The sequence below is a fragment of the Cydia splendana genome, chromosome 11 (assembly GCF_910591565.1).
Source record: "Cydia splendana chromosome 11, ilCydSple1.2, whole genome shotgun sequence".
Classification (NCBI taxonomy): Eukaryota; Metazoa; Arthropoda; class Insecta; order Lepidoptera; family Tortricidae; genus Cydia; species Cydia splendana.
The window spans coordinates 1,587,499-1,601,639 of record NC_085970.1 but is presented as its reverse complement, the minus strand read 5'-3'; the positions used below and the strand labels follow the sequence as shown (position 1 = coordinate 1,601,639).

Genomic DNA, 14,141 nt, shown 5'->3' with positions numbered 1-14,141 from the left:
GTTTTACATTATTAACTAGAATGCGAGAACCAGATTTCCCTGCAGTCGAAATTGACCCCTGCACCTTATACAAAATTTTAACAAAGCAGGAATGGATATTAACAGCCAACAACGGGAGTGGTCATTTATCCATACAAACGTACTCCTCGTTTTCCTCCGTGGTTTTTGAAGCTAGAGCAATGATTTTTTCAACACAGATTAATATTATCAATATCTGTGTCGGACCGTTTTGCTTTTTTTGATATTTTTGTTTTTTAAGGCGCTAGAGCCCTTCAAAAATGGCCAAAATGGCCTAATTGACTATGCCGCAATGAGAGGCGTGGCATTCAAAACTGATATCAATTAGCCAAAAAAGCAAAACGGTCCGACACAGATAATTTCATTTAAAAATTTAAAAAAAAATTAAAATTTAAACTGTTTCATATAAATAAATTTTACAATATTTTTTTATGTACTTAACCTAATCTACACTATAATAGATTATTAGCTAAGTCATAATCATTTAGATTTCCAAATTTGGTTACGATTGGTTAAGTTTTGGAGGAGGAAACAGAGGAGTACGAAAACTCGATTTTTGAGATTTTTACGCAGGATTTTTCGCCTTGTCCTTATCGCACTACTTTTAGGTGCCGCTTCCGTTAGCGAGACGGGTATATTTACCTAAAATATTTAAAACTCAGCTCCTGTTTCGTCTTAAGTTGGCTAATCAAAGTCTGAGTAATAAATAATAATAAAAGCCTTTTATTTCCCAAATATAAATGTTAGAATTAAATTTAGAGTTTATGTATTATTTTGAAATAAAGTTACAGAGAAAAGAATTTAAAGCTAAGTTTTACGAAGTATTTTTATGTGGGTTTGTCCATTTTTGGACGTAGGCCTCCTCCATGTTTCACCATAGTTTTCTGTCGGTTAAAGTCTGAGTAGTACGTGGGAAATAAAAGGTCTTAAGAAGGGACATGTAGTCATACATTGGCGCTCCCACAATTATTATTGTCATTGTGACAAACAAAGAGGCATAGAAATCTTATTCACTGACGGTAGGCGACTTCGCGATCTTCGTAAACGCTTCATGAAGCATCTATTGTTGGTAGTCCGAGTCGAAACGAAGCACGAACGAAGTTAACTAATTACAAAAGTTATACGAACTAGACGCAATTATCTAATGACTAGACTTCATAAAGAGTTCGTTAACTAATGCAATATCTAGGTACTAGCTAGTGGCTAGGAGCCGTCTTTCTATCGGAGACGACAAAATGTGTCGTTTTCAGGCAAAAGATACCACATTGTCGCTTGTCATAAGAACGCTCAGAGGTTCTTCAAATAAAAATACAAACAAATTTCGTCCTTCTGGTAAGCGACAATGTGGTACCATTCACTTGAAAACGTCACAAATGCTAAAAAAATCTAAACTCATCTATTTTTTTATTTAAAGCGTTATAAGGTATATTTTAGAGGGTTTCGTTGGAAGGTGTCACTGGTATAGTTGACGAAATATAATTTGCACCGAAGAGTCATAAAACTTTATCTTTACGAATAAAAAAGGACAAAAGAACGGCAAAGCACGTTGTAACAACACACGTCACATCGGTCACGAATTTAAATCTGTTCTCGGAATCAGTAATTATGACGTGGTAGGGCGTAAATATAGAAAAGTTGAGTCTACGATAACATGTAGACTCGACGAAACAAAAACAGAAACGGTTGTTTTTGCACAAGCGAGCCAGCGGGATGGAGGTATGGGGATATTTGGTAAGAAAGAAAAACAACAAGCACGTAGGCAGTAAGTATACGTTGTCGAAAAATCTATAGTTCGCGCTTTGCGCACAAAGTTCAAGAAATTGAACGGAACAGTAGTAAAGTGAAATATTCTCAGCAGACGCCCTGGTGTACTCTCGCTTCCTATTAAACGTAGATTCAACATCGGTACAGTACTATTATATATCTTTCGTTTATATAAAAAGTTAATTATAAGGCGATTATCACACTGTCAACGTGATAACCGCCTAAGCTCTTACAGCAATCTTAAGTCTAACGACAAATTGCTGGGAACTGCGACTTCACTTATCGCACGAAAATCAGAGAATTCAATATCAAATTATTGATTTTGTCCGTGATTAATGAATACAATAAATGTAGCAAATTTGATTATATGAATGGCCGCGACCGTTCGTTGGTTTGTCGCACGATAACGAATATCGGCTCGATAACGCAGAACGTGCGAATTGTTGTGCTTTTCTTGTTAATAATAAATAAAATATCAATTTAGCATGTAATTTGAAGACAGCTGTGAACAATTGTAAATGAGAATACTGATTCTGATCGGATAATGTTCTCAAAAGCATTTCAACACGACTCTTCGCCGCCAGCCTGCGGCCACATCACAACATTTATTATTATTATTATAGATTCAATCATAATTATAAATAATAAAGTTAAAGTTTCCTTTAAAAATTTTGGTGTTCAAGTGGCCGTATTGCAGGCACGAAACGTCTTGTGTTTAACGATTAAAATATTTTAATGTACCTATAGGAACCTATATAGGTATTTACAAGTGCATTTGAAATGAGGAAAATATGCGGAAATAAAGATACATAATTGTAAATACGTACAGCCGGCTTATTATGGATAGCTTTATCCATCTTTATCCACGTGATAAACTGTCACTTTTTAACACCGTGGGATAGAAAGTGACGGATACCGTTTTATCACGCTGTCACGTAGACAAGAACGACCATCATATCCGTACTGAACTTGAACTGTAACTTAGTCTCGTATAATTTGCTTAATGTAAGTACCTAATAGTTTTTCTTTTACCCGAGTATCTAACGACAATTTTAAACTGGTGTTCCTCCGAGGCGAAAAAAAACCTCAAGCATCTATTGAGATTTGAATTAGATGAATTAATAGTGTCAATCCACTCGTTATGGAGCCCGGGAGACATACAGGCCTATTCGGATTTCGAGATAATCACAAGATCTTGAGACGATTTAGAGATCAACTAGATCTACATTAGATATCGACTAGATGTGACTTGGATATCTAAGTCATAACTTGTCGAAATCGTTCAAGAGGACCTCCAGAATCGCGGAAACGTCAAATTTGACATATTTATCTTACAAATATATTTAAATTATCCGTATCGTAACTTGTTGAAGTCTAGTAGATATCTAATTCATTTTCCGAATCGGGCCGATAGTCCGTTTATAATAAACGGATTAATATAAAGTAATACATAATGCGTTTGAAAGCTACGATGCCACAGACAGACATTGGCGTTAAACTTATAAGTTATACATATAACACTCTTCTTTTTGCGTCGGGGGTTAATAAGGAGGAGGTTCCAACAATCACTGTGTCGGTTTTAAGTTTTCCAAACGTTTTACTCGTTCATTATTATTAAAACCTGTTTGAGTGTTTGTGTTTAGAAAACGTGATAATGTAATTGATGATGATGATGATGATGACGATGATGCTCTCCTGACCGATTTCGGCCACAGCGACTGTGTGCTCTTTTTCAACTCGTGTTATTAGAGTGTAGCTGATCCACTCTCTGGTGCGCCCTTAAGTGGCAGTCGCTTTTCGGTGAAGGAAAACATCGTGAGGAAACCGGACTAATCCCAATAAGGCCTAGTTTCCCCTCTGGGTTGGAAGGTCAGATGGCAGTCGCTTTCGTAAAAACTAGTGCCTACGTCAAATCATGGGATTAGTTGTCAAGCGGACCCCAGGCTCCCATGAGCCGTGGCAAAATGCCGGGATAACGCGAGGAAGAAGACTAAAACACCTTTACACACCCCTATCTTCTTGCTAAATACTCGAGCGCATTTTGGGCACGTCAGCACACCACCTATATAATTGTAGGAAATTGAGGCTGGCGGCCGAGCCTTTAGCTCATCTCGTTCTTTGTCGAGCTCACTGCGGCGTTCAGCCTCAAATGTATGTATGTAATGTAATTAATACGACACCGATAGGACATGAGCGTTGCATTACATTACATACGGCTCATATCACGTATCAGTTGAGGAGTATCTTTTCAAAGGGCTTATTACCATATGGAAACCATATAAAAATATGCCATTTTGAAACACTCCTCAGTTGCGCTTCTAGATCAAGTCTACACATTAGTAGGATGCAACCGCTTTAGGAATTAACGTGATCAATTCAAGGCTATTGACGTAATATTAATTACCGCTAATGTTTTATTGAGAAACTGGCTGTCGCTTTCCGATTCGTCGCGATAAAGAGTGACAGGACGAGAGGTAATTGATTTTAAATAAAAAATTCCAAGTAGGTATTTTTTTACATTGGTCGAACGATGACTTGCAAACCACTAGGTACGACTTTTTCAAGCCGCAAGCGGTTTTTCATCTAGTTCGTATCGTTAGCTGATATTTGAGAAAATTTTTGATAAGTTTTATATCATTTTTATGAGTGGCACATCGTAAAAATATGAATAAATTCTTAACATCGGTAGTAAAACGCAAAAAAGTTTATAAATCGGTATGCTTAAAGGGCTATTCAAATCCCGATTCAATTCGTGTGCTGCATTTTACAATAAAAAAACTAGCACACAAAAACATTACATTAATTTGGTGCATCGCCGCGCCGATCCAAGAAAATTCTCAGTGCAAGAATGAACGGCGGTGGACATTACGGCGCGGCGCGCTTCCGAAAGCACTTTCGCCTACACTCGGGCCGCGTCGGCCATCTTCGCTCCCCACAGCTGACTGGGCCAATGCCAGAGCGAGCGCGCGACAGTGGCGCCGCGCGCGCGAGACAAGGACCGCGCGCCGCGCAACTCCCGACGCCGCCATTAATTTCTTTCTAGTGCCCGCAGCCGTCCTAGTGACAGCGTACTTCAATATCGCGAGAGCTAAAATTCGTTTTACTTGTGAAATTTATATATTAAATAGTATGCAACGGTTATAAAAAGTGTTGTGAGCAAATAACGAGTGTGAATTTACAATGATTACGCGAGTGTTGAATGCGTAAAGGCGATTCGTTCGCAGTGAAGTATGTCTGGTTTAACAGTGTTCGTTGTCAACACAAAATAAAGAGGATTATGCAAGTTGGAGTAAAATGTGGACGGTTTATAGGTAAATGTCGTGTTTAATACACATTTCTGTAGCTAAGGTACACATATTCAGTGATATTCGCGTGCTAGGGGGTAGGAATGTTCTGGTAGAAAGGTGAGCAAGTGAGCGAAGCTGCGCCTATGGGCTGTCTTGTCGTTCCGAAACATGCAGTACAATAATGAATGACAAATACTTTGCCGTTGGCAACGGCCTACGTTTAAGCGCGGAGTCTAATTAGTAATCACACAAAAGGAAGTTAATAATGTGTGATTATCTGATTATGTAGGTATATTCAATTTTTATAAGTATTGGTTCTCCACAGCCGCGACTAGCAAAGCACACATATCATGATTTGGCATGAAAAATAGAAAACAACTACAAGTTACAATTCCTTAGTCGAGTAGAAACTATAGGTAAATGGGAAAATATAAAGACAAATGTTGCATAACATACCCATTTAGTAATGATTTTACTTAAAGAGGCTATTTGTTAGAACATTTTTCCTTTTTGTAGCTAATTATTGTCTAAAAAATAAAGAACATGATAAGATTGAGTCTGACATTGTTTTCCAGTATCTAAACTGCTTTATTTATCTTCAGGCAATTATTGTGAGCGTCAAGTTTAGTTCAAACAAGAAAATTAACACTAATTAGTAATGAATATGGCCAAGTTGGAATGTATAAACTTACACGTGTCACTAATCAGCGTAAATAAGCCTAACGAGACCACGTAATAGAGCAAACATTTTTCTTGTTTCAGTAAATAAGACTATGCAGGTTGTAATAAAATAATGCAGCGCCTGCTTAAAATATTGGCGCTGGCAATAAGTTGCGCCGCGGGGACCCTGGGGTGCCGCTCGGGGTGCTCGTGCTCGCCCGCGCGCCTGGCCTGCCGCGCCGCGCCGCTGCCCGACCGCCGCCTCGGGCCCGACGCGCTGCCCGCCCAACCCGACACCCTCCAGAACCTCTCCTGGACAAACTCGCAGCTCGAGAGCGTCAACGGCGAGATCTTCCATCGACTCAAACAGCTAGAGCAAATCGACCTGAGCGGAAATGAACTTAAAAGGACTGAGCATGGCCTCTTCACCGGTCTGACGCGTCTGAGATACCTCAACATATCGCGGAACCGCCTCGAAGACATCCCGCGTTTCACGTTCGCGGATCTAGAGAGCCTGGAAGTGCTCGACGTGTCCTGGAATGAGCTCCACGTCATACCCTACCAGGTGTTCGGGCCCTGCCATCGCCTGCAGTACCTCGACCTCTCTTACAATAAGATAGCCACTTTCATAGATTTTTACTTTAGACCTAATCTTCAACTGAAATCACTGTTCCTAAACAATAATAGCCTAGTCAAAATTACATCTAACGCTCTAGTCGATCTCAAGGAATTGGAGACGCTCGATATCTCTAGCAACAAATTAGACTACTTCCCGAAATTCTTTTTCGATAGATTTGTAAGCTTGAGAGGGCTCAATCTGAGTTACAACCACTTCCAAAACATATCACATGATGCTTTTAAGAATTTGTGGAATCTGAAGTGGCTAAATATGGGCGGCAACAGGATGAAAATGCTGCCGCCGAAGCTCTTCCGTAATAACGAAAACCTGAGAGCGCTCTACCTCGACCACACAGAAATATCGGTCATTGAGAACACAGACTTCGAAGGCTTAAGCGGACTACAGCGACTTTACATTAGAAATAACTATTATTTACGAGAAATAGAACCATTCGTGTTTCAAGACACCGCGTCTTTGACACATCTGGATATAAGTTTCAACAGTTTAACAAATTTGCCGTTATCATTGAAGATGTTAGATAAATTAGAAGATTTTAGAATAGGGGGTAATTTGTGGGCGTGCGATTGTCGGATGGCGTGGTTCGCGAACTGGGCGGACCAGAGGAAAGGGATCATCAAGTCGGACATGAGTTGTAGAAATACGTATAAGAATGAGATGTTGATTATACTCAATAATACAAACTGCAAGCCGCCGCAGCTAGTCACTGCTTCACCGCTGATGCTGTACAGGCTGCAGACAGATGCGATGCTGGAATGCAAGTTCCACGGGAACCCGCCACCGTCTATAACCTGGGTGACTCCCACACGAGCAGTCTTCCATTGGAACCCGGAGCCGCAGATCCCCGACATATTCCACAAGCATGGAATAGCACACGACCAGCACTACAAAACTATAGACAATACGAAATCTCGAGTGAGAATCCTCGAAAACGGTTCCCTAGTGATAGGGGACATTCACAGAGAAGACAGTGGGATGTACCTCTGCTTCGCTTCGAACCCGTCTGCGAACGTGTCTGTGGAAGTGGTTTTAAACATAGATCCAGTGACGATGTATGAAATTAAAATCTATAGTTTGATGTGGGGTGCGTTTTGTGCGGCGGCGTTTTTGGCGATCACTCTACTGGTGCAGGCGCTGCGTTACATATTCCGCAGGTTAGTAATAAATGATTTGGATAAAGTTATTCGCTCCTGTAAATTGTTAATTTAGTAAATTTTTACGTTTACTTTGTGTTTGTTTATTTACTTGGGCAGCCGCGGAGCAGTATTTGCTCCGGCCGGCTGCCTTCGTACTTATTCAAATTAGGTTTGCATTCAATTTTAAATCACATGGCAAACAAGCGAAAACGACTTCATACATTTTCTATTAAGAAACTTCTTTGATTTATTTTTCATTTCTCCTGACTGTATTTTTGTTGTCCAATGGGAAAATTTCAGCTTACACACAAACTAAAATATTAATGCATATGTATTACTCATAGCTCGCCACATCAATCTTAACATGGTGAGAATAAAATATCCATTTTCTACAATTCATAATTATTTTACACGCTTTAAAATTAGAATGAAATATTTACTTAAATTTTGGTCTCGCAGTAAAAATAAAAAAAATGGCCAAACGCAAAAGTGCGTTTGGCCATTTTTTTTCCTTTCGTTTTTTAACGTCATGAAAAATATAAGCCACATATCAAGAAACTCATTGTAGAAAAAGATTACTCACTATAAAACACAAATAGTAAATATACCTATATTCTTTATGGCTGTAAGGCTTATAACAGTTATTGCTCAAAACGTCGTTAAACAATCCATAAGATAAATGAAAGTTACACCCACGACGGATAAGGATATTGTCAGTCGAAGCGTTATTTAAACACACATTAATATTTACCATAAAATGTGCCTACTTTGCTCCCTGGGTTATTGTGCTCCAACATTTTTTATACATTAAAACTATATCATAACACAACATAAACAATACAACATCATAGTATTACTCCTCCCCTCTTAAAGGCCGGCAACGCACTTACAACCCCTCTGGTGCTGTGGGTGTCTATAGGCGGAGGTAATCGCTCACCATCGTCTGATCGTTTGCCTCCAATATCATTAAAAAACACAATATATACCAATCTCAACATACCACAATAAAACAATTTTAGAGTAAAGTAGGCAAATTTTACGGTTCAGCAAAATGCATTAATCTTGTATTTGACATTCGGCATATTTCCCCCATCTTCTTTCAGTCAGTGCACATGTCGTTGGTGTTAACAAGCCATCCTCTCGGTTGCAGGTTCCGGCTGATGGAGACATGTTGTAGCTGCTGCACCTGCGTGCGCGCCGACGCGCCGCGCTCGCGGCAGATCCACAGCATGCTCGACAACATCGAGCAATACAAGCGGCAGCAGCTCGAGAAGTTACGAGAGAACTACGCGGTGCAGGTTAATATTTCACCCGCTTATTCGTAAAACTTTACAAGTCCCAATTAGTTAAAATGAAAGATTGAGAAACAATTGATAGCTAATTAGTCTTGTAGCGCGTTTATTTGTAACGTCATTCATTCATTATTCCCATGTGATGGCGAGGTCTGCCTTCCTTGTCTTCTTGCACTTTGCCCTGTTTGACGTGTAGATACTTTCGGGCTATCGGGTAGATAGGTACTTGATCATAATAGCTATTAAAAAGGAGTATTTAACATAATTATACTTGTGCTCGATATTTCGGCACAGTTGGACATGTCATCTCGGTTTAGTATTTATGTAAATGACAATGTTAGCTTGAAACCGTCTTCATCATGTACTATATCTTAAAGAACACCTTTATTGAGTCATCGGATGTTTTCTATTCAAGCGTCAAGTCATTCACGTAGTCTTATTAACGTTCATGGTCCCTAGAGATCACTATTATCGGCCTTACGAGGCGCGCTTTTATCTATCCAGTCCTTGTAACAGGCTATAAATAAATCTACTTCTTGTGGCCTTCATAAGTACATCGCACCCTCTTTAGATTGTCTTTGTAATCAGGTCAAGAGTACACTTTGTAAATTCGATACAATCTAAATTATAAATTTCCCCGCTTAATTTTCGATAAGGCATTAAAAGTGACCGTTTTATCAACAGGTGCATCGAATCAAAGAAAACTGCACGCAGCAGATGGATTGGATACAGAATAGTTATTCTTCACAAGCCACACATCTTCGCAATATTAGAGACATCGGCAGTAATCATCTGTCGTCTATGAGGGATCAGTACTATGATCAGGTAAGAAATCTATCAGTGATGATGTCTTAGAAATATCTTGTGTAGAAGGTGTATTTTTCATAGAATCGGATGGATGTTTAGTTCGCGTTTGTGTGCAGGTGAAACGGGTGCGCGAATATTCGACCGGGCAGCTCAACTGGGTGCGCGAGAACTACGTGTTCCAACGCAACAAGATCCGCAAGTTCAGCGCGCACCAAGTTCTCCGGCTGCGGCAGAGCTACAAGTACCAGCAGCAGACGCTCAACAAAGTGCTCGAGAATCTCCCGTCGCTGTACTTCGACAACTGCCGATCCGGGTCCTGCGGGCGAAGCGACTCGACGGCGCTCGACCCCGACATGGAACATTTGGACATGTATCTGAAGACGAAGCTGGAGGCGCTCGCGAGGCTGCCGCCGCTCGCGCCGGACTCGGAGAGCAAGATGTCCGTGTACTACACGCCGACGGAGCGGTCGGTGACGTCGCGGCGGGGCTCGCCGGTGCCCGACGTGCACATCAACATGATCGAGATGCCGCCGCCGAGTTTCCTGGCGAGCCTGGAGCCCCCGGTGCCGCCCGGGGAGCCGACGACGTCGCGCTGCGGGCTGCCGGTGCGGACCAAGGACTACGGCGCGGCGGACGCCAAGCCGGCGAGCGAGCCGCTGCTGGGCCGGCAGCGCGGCGGCGCGGGCGGCGCGCGGCTCACCACCAGCGCGAGCTCGCCGGAGCTGCGCGCCGCCGCGCACGTGCAGGCGCGCGTGCTGCTGGCCGTGGAGGCGGGCGCAGGGGGGCGGGAGGGGCGCTTGTAGTACAGGCTGCTGGCGCGCCTGCTGCCGCCGCCGCCGCCGCGCCGCGACGAGCTCGAGCTGCAGCCGCGGCGCTAGCCGGCGAGACTGTCGGTGTCGACAAGCGACCGAGTCGTCGAGTACTTCTAAGTGAGCTGTGATAGACTAGATTTGAAATTAGCCTTCAAGTATCTAGTGTAAATAAGTCTCCGTTTCTATTGTTTCCGTTTTGATGTATTTTGGGGAAGTTGGTGCGATTTGTGCGGCGTGTTATGTTGGGCCGCTCCGGGTTGCTTTCATATCGACTCTAGTAAATCTCTCGTGAGTGATTAAAGTAATACTTATTATATTTTGTGACGTTTCGTACAGAGTATACAGTGAGTCTTACAGTGATATGCCAAATACTACGATCCAGCGATGATTCATATTATATAAAGTTTCTTAATAGAAAATATACAAAATATTGTTGAACATTTTCTAAATATATAAACAAGAGTAAACAGCTAATCGTGGAGAATAAAAAATATTTTTCAATGTATTTTTGTGGTTTTATTCGACGATAAACCTACCAAGATACGATGATTTTCTAAAATTAAATCTCATTATATATTTAAAGTAAATTTTCTGCAATCAAATAAGGCAATACATAAATTTACCTCTCAATTCAAGATAGCTTTGCAATGACAAATTTGATAAATACATAGCATTAATTTGTCATTCGATACATGCTGTGAGTAGTTGACTTCAGATTAATGTATTAATTCACTGGGTTTATGCTAAATCAGCGTAAATAAAACGCTAAGTTAGTAATAATAATTTATTGGCACGATAGGTACCTAACATAAATAAAGTATTCGAGCCATGCACATATTTAACATAATATATTTGTAATGTATTCCTCCGTAGCTGCAATTTGGTGAAACCTAACATAAAAAGTTAGATTAGTATCGCCAAATGCATATAAATAAGAGAAGATAATATATATGTACATCGATATTCGAACTAAATTAGCAGCACCCGTTCACGATGTGTCGTGACGACTAGCGCAGTATTTAGAACAAATGTAGGTAATTACATAGCTTAAAAGCAAAAACCTATTTTTATTAATTCTTATAATCCAGAAAGTTAAACATCTAGTTTTCACAAAACTTGGCACTTCTTGTCGAATATGGCAGGTCCAAAACTATAAGTTGCCGAATAACAAATGCCAACACATTTGATAAAAAATGTTTTAGACCTTTCCTAGTTAGGGTTCCGTAGTCAACTAGGAACCCTTATAGTTTCGCCTATGTCAGTCTGTCTGTCCGTCCGCGGCTTTGCTCCGTGATCGTTAGTGCTAGAAAGCTGCAATTTGGCATGGATACATAAATCATACAAGCCCCCCTCTAACATTTGAACCTTGGGGCAAAAAATATGAATAAAATCGTAAAACAAAAGCTTAATAAATACTTTCAATGAAAACTATAGCGAACATGATCGGTCCAGCCGTTTTTGAGTTTTTGCAAAAAGTCTTCTCTTCATAGTAAAAAGAACAAAGCTCACAAAGCCCTACACTCCTCTGTACTCATTTATGCTTGTAATGTACATGATACTTTTACTAATAGCCCCCGTTTAGCCTATTCTGACAGAATAGTAACTGCAGCATGGCCCGATATGCTCTTGGCCGATTTTTTAAGTTTATGTATAACTTATATACATATAACCAACAGGCAAAAATAACGAAGAATAAAACTATGATGTCGTCAAGAGTGTAAGACTACCATTTTATAATGAAAACGTCAAACTAGCACTAAAAGTGTCAAGCGATTCGTAAGTGGATTAAGTCAAGAGGCCAAAGGCAGCCACTGCGAAGTGGGGAGGGGTTCCAATTGCCGTTCCTAAGAAGCCATATTCTTTCAGAAGTTTAATTTGCTTAATTGTCTGTTTTGATAAACCGATATTATTTCGCATATAGCTGTATGTATATTTAGTAATAATTAAGCGAGTGGTGAAATAACTGACGCGGCGGTCTGTTGCGGCGAAACTCGATATCTGCACACATCGCCGATCACAGAACACTTAGCACACATGACATGTATAACTTTATATTATACGGACTAGTATGGATTACGCAAATATACATATTGTGTCGCTATAACCACATATCCTAAGAGAATACTCGGTATTCGGCATATTCGACCAGTTTTCTAATGTTCGTATTCGGCCAGATTATTCGATCAAAGTCGCGAATACATAGTTCACTAGATAAGTTTTGCATTTGCAATAGATAAATATGAAACAATTAGGTGGCCTAGACAATGTTTGGCGGGAAAACATTTACTTCCTTTTTTTAAATTTACTTAATAAAAAAATAGATTTTAACATTTTTTTTACTTTTTAGGGCTTATTTACTTAATAAAAAAAAAAGATTTTAACTTATTTTTTGTTTAACTTTTGAGGGCTTATTTACTGAATAAAAAATAAGATTTTAACTTTGTTTTTTTTTTACTTTTGAGGGCTTATATGCAATCTTTAAAAAGGCTAGGCGCCTTTGACTGAAAATTGTTACAGTACTTACACAGTGATCATCCATGTCAAGATTCGACGATTTGTCCGATATTTAGCATTCTCTGAACATTAGCTTTGGGGTTGTGCACAAATCACGCGAGGTGTTTTCGGCTACTTTTTGACCCCCCCTCCCCCTTGGTGAGGTTTTTGGCTACCCCCCTCCCCCCACACAACCTCACGTGTATTTTTTTGAATTTTTTTCAATCGACCTAATTTTAAGATAAATAGTATTGTACTTATATAGAAAATCTTATTTATTTTTCTATTTTCGTTAAATAGACTCGCTATTTTGAAGTGCAGAGTGAAGATTTATTTTTACCGAAACCGAGGAAAAGTATCTACTCATGTGGTGGGTTTTTTTTTCTTAGTTTCGTTCACTGTAGAAAAATACACGTGACGTTTCCTTATACCCCCCTCCCCCAACGTGATATATCGTGATTTTTTCGTGACCCCCCTCCCCCTATCGAACCTCGCGTGATTTGTGCACAAGCCCTTTCGTTTAACAGTAAGTGTAGTCAGCAAAGCTATTAGCTTAGCACCCCTGCATGTACATTTTTATGTGTACACAACTACATTCAACATTTTATTTCATATAGTCGTCACTGGATAGGGTATTGATATTTCTAACACAGTTACAAAGCCCCTAAACTGCTAACTGTTACCAGTTATGTTGACCACACAAGCCCGACTGCACCAGTGACATTGGACCGATAACTGACACGACAAACAACCACAGTAAACCATTGACGTATTATATCTATGGACTGGCCTTACGGGCACTAAAAATGGTACTAGTTCAGCGGTGTGACTCACCAATTCGAGCCAATCGCGCAGCCTAACGCAGCTAGTTGCGACCAATCGCGCGCGTGATGCGAACTCATCAACCAATCGCGTGCGTGATGTGAATTCATCAACCAACCGCGTTGTAGCGGTGTCACACCGCTGTACTGGCCCCATTCCTATTGCCTAAGGCCAGTCCTGAGATTATATACGTCAATGCAGTAAACACAACCTGAAGTCCCTCTAAACTAACTATGCACTGACTTGAACAGAGCAAAGTGGATCAGTGTCATTGTAAATTTCTTATTTTCATAGATTTTGACATTAATGATGCCATGCAGAGTTACTTGGGTCCAAATCTACACACAAGACGTATTCTAAAAAAACACATGCAACTGTCGAAATAGACTACCAACGAGATACGAAATAGTCAC

The 14,141-nt window shown here is 40.4% G+C and overlaps 2 protein-coding genes across 2 annotated transcripts in view; one reads left to right on the top strand and one right to left on the bottom strand.

Annotated features, from left to right (window-relative positions):
- The window catches only part of LOC134794720 (cytokine-like nuclear factor N-PAC), an 86,991-nt gene that overhangs the window by 50,791 nt on the left and 22,059 nt on the right, over window positions 1-14,141 (bottom strand). The window lies entirely within an intron of this gene.
- Window positions 4,811-10,419, top strand: LOC134794702 (leucine-rich repeat and immunoglobulin-like domain-containing nogo receptor-interacting protein 2). The gene is made up of 5 exons (XM_063766480.1): window positions 4,811-5,093; window positions 5,832-7,520; window positions 8,653-8,800; window positions 9,479-9,619; window positions 9,718-10,419. Exons 2-5 carry the CDS (start codon window positions 5,863-5,865, stop codon window positions 10,402-10,404), a joined length of 2,634 nt encoding a protein of 877 aa, XP_063622550.1. The 5' UTR covers window positions 4,811-5,093; window positions 5,832-5,862; the 3' UTR covers window positions 10,405-10,419.

What these genes read in the sequence shown, in the direction of transcription:
- LOC134794702 (XM_063766480.1), top strand. Translation starts at nt 5,863, where the DNA reads ATGCAGCGCCTGCTTAAAATATTGGCGCTGGCAATAAGTTGCGCCGCG. An exon ending in CTGCGTTACATATTCCGCAG is followed by an intron (nt 7,521 to 8,652) that starts GTTAGTAATAAA and finishes TCTCGGTTGCAG; the next exon opens with GTTCCGGCTGATGGAGACAT. An exon ending in GGGATCAGTACTATGATCAG is followed by an intron (nt 9,620 to 9,717) that starts GTAAGAAATCTA and finishes GTTTGTGTGCAG; the next exon opens with GTGAAACGGGTGCGCGAATA.